Raw genomic sequence first — 16,418 nt, 5'->3', positions numbered from 1 at the left:
AGGAGCAGAATGTATGTTATACTGGTTATACTGTGTTTATGATCAATTTATATAGTATGATTTAACTTACTTTATTTTAAATGTGTCCTACAAAATTCCATCTTTCTCTTAATTTCTCCACTCCTCATTCATCCATACTTGGTTCCAGGTCATATTTGTGGTCTCTTGGGAGTGTGGTGGGGTTAGTACCTGTCCATAAAGCTCTCCTGTGACTGTCTTTTTTTGGGGGGAGGGGGGTGGGGGGGGGGGTCTCAAAACACAGGCAGAGAGATCTTGGCATGCATGGCTGGACTGTCACTGACCTGCCCGCGCTGGTGAATGCTTCACTGAGCTGACATGGCCCACTCACCCTGTTGGTCGAGGGGAAGTTGGTGGGGGGTTTTCTGGGTTGAGGGTGGGTGGGTTGGTAGCAGAGTTGGTAATGTTCTTCAGCTATCTCTTATTTTCCTATGAAGGCCCAGTCATGCTACATAGTAACACTATATTTCTGTTGTTTTTTCTGGCAACAAAATAAACTAGTGTAATTTTATAAGCTTTAACATTTTGGGTTGGTTTAAATGGGGATGGGGGGGTGGTGTTTAGCTCTGTTATTGTTTGGCAACTGCAAACATGCAAAAAAGTTGATTATATGCAGTCACATGGTTGTAACAGAAAACTATGGCTAATTTGTGGCAATCTAGAAGAAGATATGCATGTGTTCCCAGAGAAGTGTGCACAAAAAGTACATCCCCCACTTGCCCCCACCCCCAGCTTGTGCCAAATCTGCCCAGCGTCCCGCCTCCACACTTACGCACAGCACGGTAGCGGCACACACACAGAGGTTAGAGCAGACAGACGCATGTCTCATTAAGCATTCGTTCCCCAGGGACAGTGCTGGGGGAGTGCGCCACAGCTGCAGGAATGTCATGAGCTGCTACTGCTGTTTGTGTGTTGTGCGTGTGTACCTCAGCAGAAGACCAGTGCACATTTAAAAAAACACTGCGCCAAGAAAGTTTCTCTCAGCTCTTCCATAACATCCTTACTGTCATCCCTGAGCCAACAAGAAAAACTTGAGAAAGACTTCAGAACTCAGAAATCATATTAGACTAAAACATATTATACAGTTTGTTCCGTTCCTTTGTTTTGAGTGGACAAGCAGTGTTTCTAGAGTGCTGATATTTATTATAAAAGCACTGGTATGCTTCACTGTTTGTTTCACTGATTGTCTGTGTTTGCCACATACCAGGTAGACCAGTCTGTGCATTTCTTGTAGTTTCTTGGTCCTAGATGCTGAATAGTCTATACAGCATTCTAGCCGTGTTAAAGTGCACAGTATAGTTACAGCTATAACGTGAAATACCTGTTCACATAGATTTACCCTGTGTCAGAATATGCATTCTTTAGTATTATTTATTTAGTATATATACTTTAGTAGGGCTAAATAAAATCGAAATCGCAATATGACAGTGTGATTATCAAACTGCACGTGCTGCGTTTACTGTATGTGCGCAGGTCTGTGCTCTGTAGTGTTACACCTATTCAAAGCACGCATGAGACTAATGAACTGAGCGTGTTAAATTTAAAGCACTCTGGATTCACTAATTGCACATTTGTGTAATTCCGAATATGCTTGGCTGCTATAAGTTACACCAGGTATGTGTGGACAGAAGAATGGATGAGAGAATTTCTCTTCCTTCATGTTTTCCGTCATTGTACTGCCAAAATAAAAGCTTCTGCCTAAATAAAGTCCTGTTTAGCTATACCGCATGCAGGTTAAGAAACTATTACATAAATATGGTACTGTTTTATAATAATAATAATAGTTGTTGTTGTTAATATTATACAAAAATATATTTCCATAATAATTTCTTAACCTCTTATTGGATTCCAAAAATTAATGACGAAAACTGGGCTGAGACATTATCACAATAAAACAGGTACACAGTGAATAGATACAGATGTTTTTTCCTCTCTATGTTTCACTGTATTTTTTACTATTTCCTTTTTTTTTTTTTTTACTATCTGTTTTTTTATTTTTTTATTAAGAGGACTCAAGTGTGAATACCTTTTTTTGAACAGTAATTCTACTGGCAGCAGAGCATGTTTTCCCATGACTTAATTTTGGTCAAAAGAAAACACTTTCTAGGTTCAAATATATTTTTTTTTAATCACATCACTGTTCAAATAGCAATTGAAATTAGGCTTGGGATCGATGCCTTTTTTATGCATCAATAATCGGAAGAGTCTTTGTCTCTTCAGACATATTTCTCAACACAACTTTTGTAAAGTGTGTAATTAAAAGGGGTTGCACACCGGACGCATCTGGCAGACGACATTGCGCGTTCTAAAATTCAAAACTATTTATTTTCTACAAAGGTACGAACACACCGCCAACGTTCAGCGTCAACATTCTGCAGCGCCACGGAGCTCAACTCACATAGTTTTCCATAAAATTAGACCAAAATCTTTGTCAAAGGACAAAGTTTAGTTACTCAAGCCATCACTGGATGATCTATTGAGCCTACACAAAGTATTTTAAGTTACAATTATTTCGTTTTGTGGTTTGACAGCTTGAATGAAAGATCTTTTCAAGGCTACATACAGAGAAATTGGATAATAAACGTCGCCATTTCTAATCATTCAGTTTGCGCAGTTACACCAGTTTCACTAACCTGCAAAATCAATGTCACTGTTCACTCTTGAAGAAGTACAAAAACCTTTGTGACTTTGGACTGTAATCTCCTGTGCTGCATCAGCTCATCCTGTGTGTGTGTGTGTGTGTGTGTGTGTGTGTGTGTGTGTGTATGTGTGTGTGCTTCAGTAAATGGTTTATCGTCCTCTTGTGGTCTCCCAATGCAATTACACCAGATTGTTAAACAGATGGCCAACTGAGTGAATGGGAAAGCAAACAAATTGGGCTTCTAATTTAAATGTCAGCTAGTTTAACCGATGCCTCAAAAATATATAAATAAAATAATGTGCTGATCAGTAATCAATATATTGATAATTTATGACATTTCTAATTGTAATATTATCCAAATCGTTCAGCCCTACTATATAGTATGCCAAAAGCAGTATATAAATTGAGTAGTATGTCCAAATCCTCAGTATTCATAAAACAGTGGGTGAGAAATACCCAAATGACCTACTGCATCCACCAAGATTCTGAAGTACGCATCCAATTGACACTTTACCTCATAATACCACTAAAGCTAAGGAGACGAAAATGCTGAATTAAAAAAACAGCTGAGAACCGCAAGTCAGACAGCGCTTTTCAACTGTAAGTGCTATATATAACAAGAAAGTTTTTCCTTATGTTTGAATTGTTAAAATTGTAAAAAAAAATGATCAAAGCCAGTGCAAATTATTTTTCTATATTTGAGTCACAGGACAATGTCCTCTTTCCCATTTGAAGTATGGGAATGTATTTTTTAAAATTTATTTATTTTATCCCCTTTTCTCCCAAATTGGAATGCCCAATTCCCACTACTTTGTAGGTCCTTGTGGTGGCGCGGTTACTCACCTCAACCCTGTTGGAGACTACACGTCTCAGTTGCATCCACTTCTTAGACAGTCAATCCGCGTATCTTATCATGTGGCTCGTTGTGCATGACACCGCAGAGACTCACAGCACGGGAGGCTCATGCTACTCTCCGCGATCCATGCACAAATTACCACGTGCCCCACTGAGAGTGAGAACCACTAATCATGACCACGAGGAGGTTACCCCATGTGACTTTATCCTCCCTAGCAACCGGGCCAATTTGGTTGCTTAGGAGACCTAGCTGGAGTCACTCAGCACACCCTGGATTCGATCTCGCGACTCCGGGGGGGAATGTATTCTTATTACTCACCTGCATACCTAAAGAACATACTTTTTTATGGCCGTGAAGTACGTTCTTCATCAAATGCATTACATACTCTTGACAGTTATGCGAATTCAGATGCAGTTCCTTTATACCTGCATTTCAGCGCAACACCCATAAAGGCCAGCTATTAATCGTAGTTTACATGAAATGGACTATATCTTCCAGTGAAAGGATGGCACTTTTTTAATTGGCTTAGTAAAATAACGTTTTCATTCGTGTCCTGCATTATTTTATTATGTAGTAACTGTTTTTAATAGCTAAAGGGTGTTGTTTGGCACAATGCAAAGGGGTATGCCTGCAACCACTTTTAGCCGTGATTATATTCACATTATAGCTTGGCCTCTTGTACCTTATTGGTTGGTTAATTAAAATTCTGCATCAAAATGTTTCTTTGTTCTTCCTCTGCTATTATTTTAGTTAATGAAAAATGATAGTTTGGTCTTGAACAGGGACTTGCATCTCTCAAAGATTTTACAGTGTGTCTTCTTACAGTAAAATTTGTCCTTGCTCTGTTACAGCCCAGTATATCATTAAGCAAACTTTTTGGCTTGTTTTGACTTATCTGAGTAGAACTACTATGTGGTAATTCTGCTGTTTCTTTACTCCCTCTGGTGAGGTCTTATCTGTGAGGACACCTCACACAACATCTCTCATAAGTTTAAATGTATTGACTCATGAGTTTCATGGGGCTTAAGACAACAACCAACCAAGTTCATGCCTCAGTTGTATCAGTTTGAGTTTACGTGTGTTGTTTTGTATTTGAGTGCGTGTGCTTTTTGTACGAATGTAAATATAGCTTGTCTCATTGAAGGGCAGACATTAAGTGTGGGAGGGCTTATTCATAGAAATGGTGCTAAAAGGAAATTCATATTCAATATTTTTTTCCATCCCCGAGTGACAGTGTGAGTGTGTGTGAATGTGTGTATGCACATGTAGGCGGGAGTTGAAGCCCAGTTTTTTTATGTTTTTGTTTTGAAACACCCTCCCTCTGTGCGGAAGTGTTACCGGAAATAGTGCACAGCCGCCCCCGGTTCTGCGTCAGTTACGCTGAATAAAGTGAGGGGGTTGGAAGGGGGCTTTCCAGGAGGACATTGAGAAGGGTGGGGGTTGCTTAGGCGGAGAGGATGAATGGGGGCAGGGAAATTTGTGTGGAGGCCTGTCTCGGCTGAGGCCATGTGGGTAACAGACGTCTATCAACGCTGACTTTATCAGATAAAGCATCACTTGTGCGGCTTACAAACCAGCACACTTCATACATGACTACCAGTGGCTGTTAACAGCTCCAAAACACTTACCGCAGGAATTCAGTGTCAGAACATGAAGTTAATAGAGTGTGTTTGTTTGTTTGTTTGTTTTTTTCATCTCGGTTTAAACAACATTTAAGTTTAAATAATATTTGAAAATCGTATCTGTCACTTATGGCGCTATTACACTGGAGCATTTGGTGTAGACCCACATGTACATTTACATTTATTCATTTAAAAGACACTTTTATCCAAAGTGACTTACAAATGAGCAACACAACATGAACAATTCCCGTTTGACATAGTTTCATTTGGTTGAGGTGAAAGCGGTTTTCCGAACTCAGGTACACACCAACGAATGGTTCCATAACAAACATATGCTTGAAACCATAGTCTGCGCTATGTTTCATTCAAGGATGCACCAATACCACTCTTTCTCTTCCGATCAGATTCCGATATCGGAAATCTCAGTATCGGCCGATACCGATCCCAAGCCGATACCAGTGTTGTTTATTTGCATAATCAGTTTAGAATATCTTTACATTATTGTGTGGAACTAATTCTTTAATATGTAAAGAAACACAAACCTCTAACTACACATTATTTCAATATAAATGTATAGCTTAAGAAAATCTTTATTATTAACTAGTATACTGGATAATGTAGCAGCAAAATTAACAGTAATTCCAGTCTTCAAGTCTTCAGTAGAAAAGAAACCAGTGTTTTCTTTTTTGTTTTTCAAAAATGTTTCAACTTGCATCTGGACTTTAAAGGATTCAGATTTCTTTTTTGTTCAATTTAGTTGTAAGACATCAGTCCACTTTTCATTCACACAGTTCTTCTTTGGAACCCATTCAACTTAAATATTGTTATAAATTGCAAACAAATATTAATGATGACAATAATAATAATAATAATAAATTATTATTAATATTATTATTATTGACTTTTAATTTTAATTTGAAATACAACAGTAATACATTTAAATCGTGCACTTTTTAAACCCTCACGCTCTTATTTTGACATTCTAAATTCTCCAGGAAGTCCTGTATGTGTCTGTTTGTAGGCAAGTTCACATTAGTGTAATTCGCTTCTTATTCAAATTCTGGTAAAATGCACCTCCGGTGCCGTTCTAAATGCATAAGTGAACTGAACTATTGAGCATCTACATCTGAGATGCTGTTCTTGAGTAGCGCTCAAATATTGCACACCGCTGTGAAGGCTAAAAATAGCTGCAAGTGCATCACCAGCCTGTGCGTGAGTTTGTGTCAACAGAGCAGCACCATTCACTAATGCGCTGGCGCTGTGCATACTGTATATTTACTTATTAAACACAGCCTTTTGTGATTCAAAGAGCTATCGCACATCTTCAAGTGGCTTTGAATAAAATGCACGATTCATATGAACTGCTTTAATTGTGGTTTTTTGGTTCTTTTATGTCATTTTTGGAGCTTGAAAGAACATGACTAACACACAGTATCGGATATGGATCGGGCTTGTCGGACCGATACCCGATTCATATAAAAGCTTCAGTATCGGAGCCAATACCGATCCAGGTGTCTTTTCCTGGAGTAGTTACCTAGATACAGTGGTTCTCACAAATGTACCGCAGTTCGGAATCAAATAATACAATATGAAAAGAGACCATCGGGGGCAGGGCAAGGGGGTGGAATCTAACTCGAGTTTGGACCAAGCAATCGAAACAAAGTGTGAAAACATCCTCAGTGTTTTGCTAAACTGTGATAGATCCAATTTTCCAGACTACAACACAGATAGCGAGAAAAATCTGCTTTCTCTGCAAAATGAAAAAAAAAGAAGACTCATGGAAAAATGTGTTTGCAGCCTGCCCATCCTCAGGGATGTTTTCATCTTTTTCTCCCTTTTTTCCCCTCTTTCTTTTAATGTATGCCACTTGAGAGAATCCGGAGGGGCTGCACCTGTTTGCCTTTTGGCTAGTCTCTCCACCTCCTGCCCTGGCCTGCCACTCATGCCTCGGCTCTTGTGGGATGCTCTGCATATGTGTATGCGTGCGTGTGAGCTTTGGGTGTGGAGGAAGGATAGCTGCAGGGCTCTACAAAGTTTGACAGAGCTGAGATGCAGTCATGCTCACACACACGCATACACCACCCATTCTCACATACACACTTATTAGAAGGATTTCAAAGCGATATCCATTCCTCTGGATCTCTGAACAGTCCTGTAGCGTTTTTCCCTATCTTAGGCTATGTTGGGAATAGCAAACTGCTATACTACTCTTACTATTGCTGCAGTATATACTGCCTTTCAAAAGCAGTAACTACAATTTTTTTGTCAAAATTTAGTTATTTGGGTGTCTTAGACTACGATCTGTCCTTTGACAGATGGGTTTGGTTCAACTATGCTCAGATTCATGTAGTTACTGTGTTTTGGATTGGTAGGGCAGTATAGTATATATACTGTGTTTCAGGGTTGGGAGTAACGGAATACATGTAACAGGATTACGTATTTGAAATACAAAATATAAGTAAATGTATTTCACTACAGTTACAATTTAAATCATTGGTATTTAGAATACAGTTACATTCAAAAAGTATTTAGATTACTGAACAGATTTCTTTGCATTTTGTTGTCATTTGTTTCATTTAATATTTAGTCCTTTCAGATGGAAAACATTTATCCATATAAATGATGCGATCCAAAGTGCATTTGAACAGCGGTGAAACACTTTCTTATGATGTGTTACATTCATACGAGCAGACAGAGAAGTAAGTTTGAAGTAAATTTGGAGCAGAAGAAATAGAAATAAACCTTGTGTAAATTGTCAGCTTTACGCTAAGCTAAAATGCTATTTCTAGCCATTTTACATGCACATGTTACCAGGCACGATCATATTTTTTTTAATCAAGAAAATTCACGTTGGATCATAATTTATTTTTTCTAGTAAGACCTTTGATATTAGGGCAAACATTTTATTCTTGATAATCATTTTTTTTTATTGTTTTCCTGTAAAAATATCAAAAAATCCTTAAAACAAGATCAATTTGATTAATCTTGTTTTAGAAACAACACTGCATAAGATATTTAGGTTTTTCAGAGAATGTATTTTTAACATGTGTATTATGTCTTACTATACTGGCAGAGTTCTTATAGTCAAAACAAGCGAAAAAATCTACCAGTGCTGAAGAAGTAATCCAAAGTATTTAGAATACGTTACTGACCTTGAGTAATCTAACAGAATACGTTACAAATTACATTTTACAGCATGTATTCTGTAATCTGTAGTGGAATACATTTCAAAAGTAACCCTTCCAACCCTGCTGTGTTTACAGTATATACTTTAGTTGTATACTGTGCACAGTATGCAAAATTTCTTTATTTGGACTACCAAATTTTAAGACAAATGTAAGTTGATAACTGGACTCCACTTGTTGTGACAAACATATTGAGTTCATGTGATTAAATTGTAGCATACTACTGTTTGGAACATTTATACTGGAATAATGCCTACTACTCACTATTTTTAAACAATAGTAGGCAGTACAAGTATACTGTGTACTGTATGCTGCGCAGTATTCAGTAAATAGTAAGCTAGTATTCTATTCCAAACATAGCCTTTCCCTCCAGATCCTCTCTCTTCCTCTCTGTTCACTCTTGAAAAAATCTGCACTGACCCCTTCAGGTCACATTAAAGGTCGCCCAGCTTCACACACTAAACCCTGAGGGCCCCTCATCCTCTTCATCCCTCGCTGTCTTTAGATGTCTGATGCGGGGAGAGGAAGAGAAGGAATCACTATTACGGCTCTCTCACTCACCCATCCTCCATCTCCGATCTTGTGGATCAATGGTCTTTCCCTCTGCATGGCTTTCTCTGACTGTTATTTCCATAGTTCAGCGTGTCGTGCATTTCCTCCCTTCATTCTGTCATTATTTCCTCATGATACGTGACCCATGATTCATGATTCATCATTGTTTATGAGATGGCTTTTGAATCAGAAGTGCCTGCGATGTGTGTGTGACCTGTGGGGCTGAACTGCATGGTTCACATGACAGTGGGAGTAATTGGAATGACAACTTGCTGGGTTTTAGTGGAAAAACAGTCAGGACTAACTAGCATTGTGCTCTGGCGTGGACAAGCCTCATAGCTTTTGATTGTCATTCTCTTCTTATAGACAATATCAAGAAGCGCTGAATTTTTGGGTGGTTTGATGTAGAGGAGTGGTCAAAAATCTGGGTTACAAACTAAAAAGTTGCAAGTTCAAATCCCAACAAGGGGCGATCCATGAACTTTCACCTTCTTTCCCTGTAATAAGGCTGTTTCTGTGTGGCTTTGTTATGAAAGTGCTACTTTATAGTAACTATGAAGTCAATTTACTATTCTGCTGCACTAACTGTTGCTAATTGTAGTCTTTCGTGAATAAAATAAAATGACAACAAATATAAATACAACTTTAATCCTTTCAAAATGTTTTTTTAATGTTTTAAGATGCCATGAAATCAAATTAGAGTTTTGTGTCCACGTGTGTTTTCTTAGAGGCCATGTACACTCACGGAGCACTTTATTAGGAACACTATGGTCCAAATAAAGTGCCCGTCATGGTCTTCTGCTGTTGTAGCCCATCTGCCTCAAGATTCGACGTGTTGCGCATTCTGAGATCCTATTCTCTCACTACAGAGTGTACAGAGTGGTTATCCGAGTTACTGGAGCCTTTCTATCAGCTCAAACCAGTATGGCCATTCTCTGTTGACCTCTCTCATCAACAAGGCATTTCTGTCCGCAGAACTGCCACTCACTGGATGTTTTTTGTTTTTAGCACCATTCTGAGTAAATTCTAGAGACTGTTGTGTGTGAAAATCCCAAGAGATCTGCAGTTACAGAAATACTCAAACCAGCCCGTCTGGCACCAACAATTATGCCACGGTCATGATTGTTTTTTCCCCATTGTGATGGATGATGTGAATATTAACTGAAGTTCTGGACCCGTATCTGCATGATTTTATGCATTGCACTGCTGCCACACAATTGGCTGTTTAGATAATCGCATGAATAAGTAGGTGTACTGGTGTTCCTAATAAAGTGCTCAGTGAGTGTATATGCTAGTATACTCCTAAATGTTGACAAAATTCACTTTTAGTAGATATAGCATATACATTTAAAATGTGCATTGTTTCTCTTCCAGTAAAATAGACTGAAAATATCGATGAGACATGTTGCACTACACAGATTTTTATCCAATCAGATGCTCTTTAGAATGAGAATGCCCATCCTGAAACCGACAAGCAAGTAACAAATTATGGTTCATGGCTGTGATGTAAAAAAAGCCTATTTGAAAAAAGGGATAAGCCCTTCAATATGTTCTGCCCAAACTTTGTGTTAAAAAAAATTTCAACACTGGACAAAAAAACAGTTGATGTGATCACCAGGCAATTTTACTGGGTCTTAAAATTTAGAACAGTGTATGATGGATCTTGAGCATCAGCCAGCAAGATTGGGTAAAGCTGTTCCCAAAATCTCAGTCTGTCTGTCCCTTCTGTGCTCCTGCAGAACCGTGGGCGACTGGCAGAAAAACGCACCATTCCATTGCCACCAACACGAGTGCCCAAAAAGGAGCTGGCATCCGTTTTCAGCAGTGACGATAGCGAGGGCAGCGATCGTGCCAGTGGAGATCATGCAGACATCAAACAGGAAGAGCTGCATTACTCTATCATGAGAAAGAGGTGAGATCTTGTGTACAGTATGAGTGTGAGAGAGTGTGAGTGGGTGAAAACCGAATGCCAATCCTAATGCCAATACCGCCAACCCTGGCCTGCAGGAAAGGGGTCGGCTATGCCTGCTAAAAGACCAGTATTTCTATCAGGAAGACTCACAGACTTGAGTAATGATTAAATGACATTTATTCGATGAATGTGAAATAGGAATGTAATGTCTCTCTTTGGCATAAGCCCCGTCTGGCAGTCCGAAAAAGTTGTACTTGGAACCGTTAGATTCTGCCGGAGATAGGAGGCAGGGGAGAGGAGCCTAACCCCGTGCAGAACGGGACTAAACCTGTGGTGGTGGGGTGGTGGAGGTTGCTGTGTTAGCACACTGAAACAGCAGTGTGATAGATTGTAAGCAGACTTATAAAGCGATGGCTGACACATGATTGGCTAGGAGTTACCTAGCTAATGGTGCGATGATGTACAGCTGCGAGTCTTCCCGCTAGAACTATGCTGCGCTTACATTTCTGGTCACCTGCATATGTTGTGCTTGGGATGCTGGTGCCTAGCATGGGATGCCCACCCAGGCTTCTTAACGAGCTTCACCAACAAGCTTTCCTTGGCAAACCAGCTTCATTAGTGTACAACATGGCAATGTTAGACCAGCACCAAACCAGCATAAATTATGGAAATTAATTCTGGTCTAACCTGGTCTTTTAGCAGGGATATCAGACATCACTGCACCACAGAAAAGGATTTATAGACACCTCAGGTCTTTACCCTTATAGCCCCCTATTTTCACACACACACGTACAAACTAAGACACCCAAATATACTCATTGGCACTATACGGATGCACAGAGGGTGTGCCAGCTCTAAATACTCACGCCTGTGAACCCACATAATACATAGACAGAAATAAACATGGGAACTTCTTACCAGCTATGTGAAAAGTGATATAGTTGAAGAGGTTTTTGCAGCCATGTGGCCACTTCTTAATGCCACAGGTCTCTGAACAGTTTAAGAACAGCCACCTGATATGTTCTCCCTGTAAAAATTATGTTATGCAAAACTTTAATGTCAATTTATGTCTGCTTCCTAGACACATTCTGCCTACAGTACATCATGATATTGTGACCCATCTTTGTGAAAGACTCTCAAGTTTATTTACCGTAAAGGCTCTGTTTGTTTCAACCTACCACTAACAAAAAAGGACCATCCCTGCCGAAAAGATGTATACTGGTGTGCTGGTGTCCCCACCAGGCTTCAAAGCTTGACCAGCAAGCTGAACTAGCTTTATATGGTAATATGTATATGAGCTGATACAATATATGCTTAACAAAAGCATAAATATGGTATATACTATATCATAGTACCATGATTTAGCCACCTGATACCATTACTGTACCATTGTACCAGCAGAATACATTAAGCCAAGTCATTGTGAGGTTTACACTATAACTGCCTGGCAGTTTATTATTAACAAGCTAGACTCACAAGATCTACTTTCCATGAAAATAAAACATATCTGGTTATGTGTTACAAGTTCCACACCTTCATCTCCAATCAGTGCAAGGGAAATTAAGGAATTGAGTGTTCATTAAATCTTCATGAGCTGTGTTTGGCCTCTCTCCTCTCTGGCACACAAGTCTGAAGAAGCTTATTATCCTGTGGTCAGTACAGCAGTGAGCTAAGTGCAGTGGCTAAAGTGATCAGGTTTTCCGCCTTCATTTCCGCTCTGCCTAAATGCATTACAGGTGATAACTAGCCAGCAGATGTCAGCCCTGGCAGGTGAGTCTAGGGAACTGCATTTTTGTCAAACCATCTTTGCTCTTCTACTAAGGAGCTTGTTGAAAAGCGTGGCCTTGAGGTTCTAATCTATTATTAAGTTTCCTTTAATCACTACTAGAGCATTCCTTTCAAAGTGAGCTGTTGTTTTGAGACTGTCTGAAAAAGGATGCTTTCGGTCTTCGGAGTAAGGTTGCTCCAATACCAAAATTTTGGCTTCGGTACGATACCAGCCCTGGTAACTTGATATCGATACTAACGCGATACTTAGGCAACAAATAAAAAAAAACTCTTTTTGATGAAATTACACAGAAAATGACTTGTCTAAAAGAACTGCATAAAGTATTATAGATACAAATTATGTCTTTTCTGTTTTCTGGATTCCACGTTAAATGTTTTATTTAAATGTTATGATCAAATTATATTTAAAATACATACTGGCCCTGTCCCATACCCACACTTGCAGTTTTGGCAACTTGAGTGTGCGTGTACGCAACAGGAAGTAAGTCTTCAAGACTGTTCCATGTCAAAAAGCATACCAAAGCTCAGTGCACTTAACCCACAATAAATCCACACTAGTGCGAATACCACTTCAGAGCGGTCTTTCAGGATAAGTGTATCCCAGAGTTCATCACGATCAGGAGCCACACCCCGCCTACCCGAGCGATCTGTGTATTTACGCCATGATGACGTCAAGAGAAGATTTTCAACATAAGTTATTATAATTAGATAGTGAAACGTAAGTGAAGCATATATTTATTTTAGTATAAATGAAAGTATTCAACATTATATAACATGTTTGGGATGACTTAATATCAGCATCATAATTACAAAATATTATTTATGTGTATATTTATATACCTCTTTGTTATCCTTCTTGCCCAGTAATCACCTTATTTTGTTTGTTCTTGCCTAATACTGCTGGTCATTTTGGTCATTTATCAGCCAGTGTGGCATACAATATACAGTCTAGTATATTTTTAAAATTAAAAAAGTATCAGCTACTACCACAGGTTCTTTCTCATCTTTATGTATTTAAAATACACGTTTTAATGCTTTTTATTTGTTGTATGAAACTACATATTGATAAGTTGTGTAAAGCAGTCTTAGGTCATCTTATATAAATGACAAGCCAAAGCATATAATTTAAATGGTTTGTATTAGTAGCTATTAATGGATCGCAAAGGTTTATAGAATAAAGTTTGTTTTTAAAAAAAATCTTAAAAACATTTTTAATGCAGTGTATTGAGAAACAAAAGAAAATAAATTGCTTATATTTCATATTTTACAGCAGTTATGGACAACGCAATTTTACATTTAAAATGATTTTAATTGGCAAAGTATTGAAAATCAAAATGAGTAAAAATAATTATCTTTTACAATTATTTTCACACAATAAAACATTATAAAAAAATTTACCTACATATTTTCTACAGCACAATACACTTCCAACAACCAGTATGTATGTACCAATGTATTAATAAATGAAAAGATGGGTAAAATGTTCAGGTATTTATTATTTTAAGTAGGCACTGTTCCCAAAAACAATCAGTCTTCAGCTGAGTGAAAATACAAAAACAACTCTTAAGTCTACGAGTGTTCCAACATGCAATCAAAAGTCATACACACACTCACAGTCTTCACTTCTACTTGCACACTAGTGGCCAAACACTGGAAATACGAAAGACAAGTGGTTAAGTAGGCAAGACTAAAACCGCAAGTGGGGGGATTGGGACAGGGCCACTGTACAGCTTTAATTAAATGAAAATATAATACTTTTCAACAATATATATATATATATATATATATATATATATATATATATATATATATATATATATACACACACACACAAATGTTTGGAATAATGTACAGGTTTTGCTGTTTCGCAAGGAAATTGGTACTTTAATTCACCAAAGTGGCATTCAACTCATCACAAAGTATAGTCAGGACATTACTGATGTAAAAAACAGCACCATCACTATTTGAAAAAAGTTATTTTTGATCAAATCTAGACAGGCCCCATTTCCAGCAGCCATCACTCCAACACCTTATCCTTGAGTAATCATGCTAAATTGCTAATTTGGTCCTAGAAAATCACTTGCCATTATATCAAACAGTTGAAAGCTATTTGGTTTGTTAAATGAAGCTTAACATTGTCTTTGTGTTTGTTTTCAAGTTGCCACAATATGCAATAGACTGTCAAAAATGGCAAAAAAGAAACAGCTTTCTCTAGAAACTCGTCAATCATTGTTTTGAGGAATGAAGGTTATACAATGCTTGAAATTGTCAAAAAACTGAAGATTTTATACAAAGGTGTATACTACAGTCTTCAAAGACAAAGGACAACTGGCTATAACAAGGACCAAAAATAGCCAAGAAAAAGACACTTTTGAAACAGACAAACAAAAAGAAAAGGTTAGAGTGGGCAAAGAAACATAGACATTGGACAACAGATAATTGGAAAAGAGTGTTATGGATCTTAACCCCATTGAGCTTTTGTCGGATCAGCTAGATTGTAAGGTGTGTGCCCGACAAGTGCTACAGGAAGCGTGGGGTGAAATGTCACCTGAGTATCTGGACAAACTGACTGCTAGAATGCCAAGGATCTGCAGTACAATTGCTTATGTGATATTGCTTACAGATAATAATCTAATAATATAACCATTCAGGATGTACTCACACTAGGCGATCTGTACCATGCCCGAGCATGTTTGACCCCCTAAAGTCTAGTTTGTTTGACTAGTGTGATCGCTGTGTACTGTGACCAGGCATGGTATGCTGAACTGTGCCTTGGCCCGCTTGAAGAGGTGGGCTCGGGCACGGTTCAGTTGGCTCAGGCATGGTACGCATCTAGTGTGATTGCTAACCATGACCGAGCACGGAACTCGAAACATGACGGCAATGATGAGACTGGGCATAGGGATCACTTTGGTCTATGGCAGAGGTGCAGTGTTTACTGGAAATTTGGGTAGACGAGAGTATACAGGAACAACTGGTTACAACACACAAGAACACACAAGAACTCAGAGATATTTGGTAAAATTTGCGACTATCTTCCTGTTCGTGGATACCAAAGAACCATTGAGCATTGACGTGATAAGCTGAGGGTTCAGTATCTGAAGGTACAGGATGCACTCCTTCATGCGGTGGAGCCATTGGAGCAGGGCGTGGTCCGAACAGAGGGTGAATGCTTGTCCCAACAAATAGTAGCGGAGAGTGAGGACCGCCCACTTGATTGCCAAACACTCCTTCTCTGTGGTGCTGTACTTAGTCTCTCTCATAGAGCTTTCGACTAATGTACAGCACCGGGCGCTCCTCCCTCTCCACCACTTGGGACAGAACAGCACCCAGCCCCCTATCCGATGCCATTCCAGAGCTTGGTCCGTGCACTCGAAGAGCTCCAGAAAGGCCTCTTTGCCAGCGTCACATGGGGGTTCACTGCTGCCGGGGTCGCAGCGTGCATCCCCCCCCGGGGTACCAAGCTCCGCAATGCCCGTCGGTCCTCTTTTTGGCCTCGAAGGAGCGCCTCGAAGCGCTGTTGCTGCTCCACCCGCAGATCAATGAGGGCCTGATGTTGAGCCTGGTGGATGCTGGCGAGAGATCGGAACACTTCCTCCAATGGTGAAGACGACTCCATAGCAGCATACCTTCCTCCTTATCCTGGGTTTCGGCACCAGTGTAACAGATGTTTGTATTTGGATCAAAAGAAGGAAGTGGGACACGGCGATTCCAACTCAGGAATGTCTTTTTATTAACAGAAAATAAACACGTTCCTTTAAAGCGCAACGGTGAAGCTTCAATTTAAACACTCAAATGTTGAAACACGTCAGCGGCCAACAAACAAACAGATTCTCAGCTGGGC

The 16,418-nt window shown here is 39.2% G+C and overlaps 1 protein-coding gene across 4 annotated transcripts in view; it reads left to right on the top strand.

The window, feature by feature from the left end:
* samd11 (sterile alpha motif domain containing 11) overlaps positions 1 to 16,418 on the top strand; it is a 124,293-nt gene that overhangs the window by 17,059 nt on the left and 90,816 nt on the right. For all 4 annotated transcript variants that reach the window (XM_051662998.1, XM_051662997.1, XM_051663000.1 and 1 more), the window contains exon 3: positions 10,614 to 10,786. In XM_051662998.1, coding sequence (XP_051518958.1) covers positions 10,614 to 10,786 — 173 coding nt within the window. The remainder of the gene's footprint in view (positions 1 to 10,613; positions 10,787 to 16,418) is intronic.

The sequence above is a fragment of the Myxocyprinus asiaticus genome, chromosome 29, assembly GCF_019703515.2.
Source record: "Myxocyprinus asiaticus isolate MX2 ecotype Aquarium Trade chromosome 29, UBuf_Myxa_2, whole genome shotgun sequence".
Classification (NCBI taxonomy): Eukaryota; Metazoa; Chordata; class Actinopteri; order Cypriniformes; family Catostomidae; genus Myxocyprinus; species Myxocyprinus asiaticus.
Note: the sequence above shows the minus strand (reverse complement) of the source record. Positions and strands in the feature narration are given on the sequence as shown.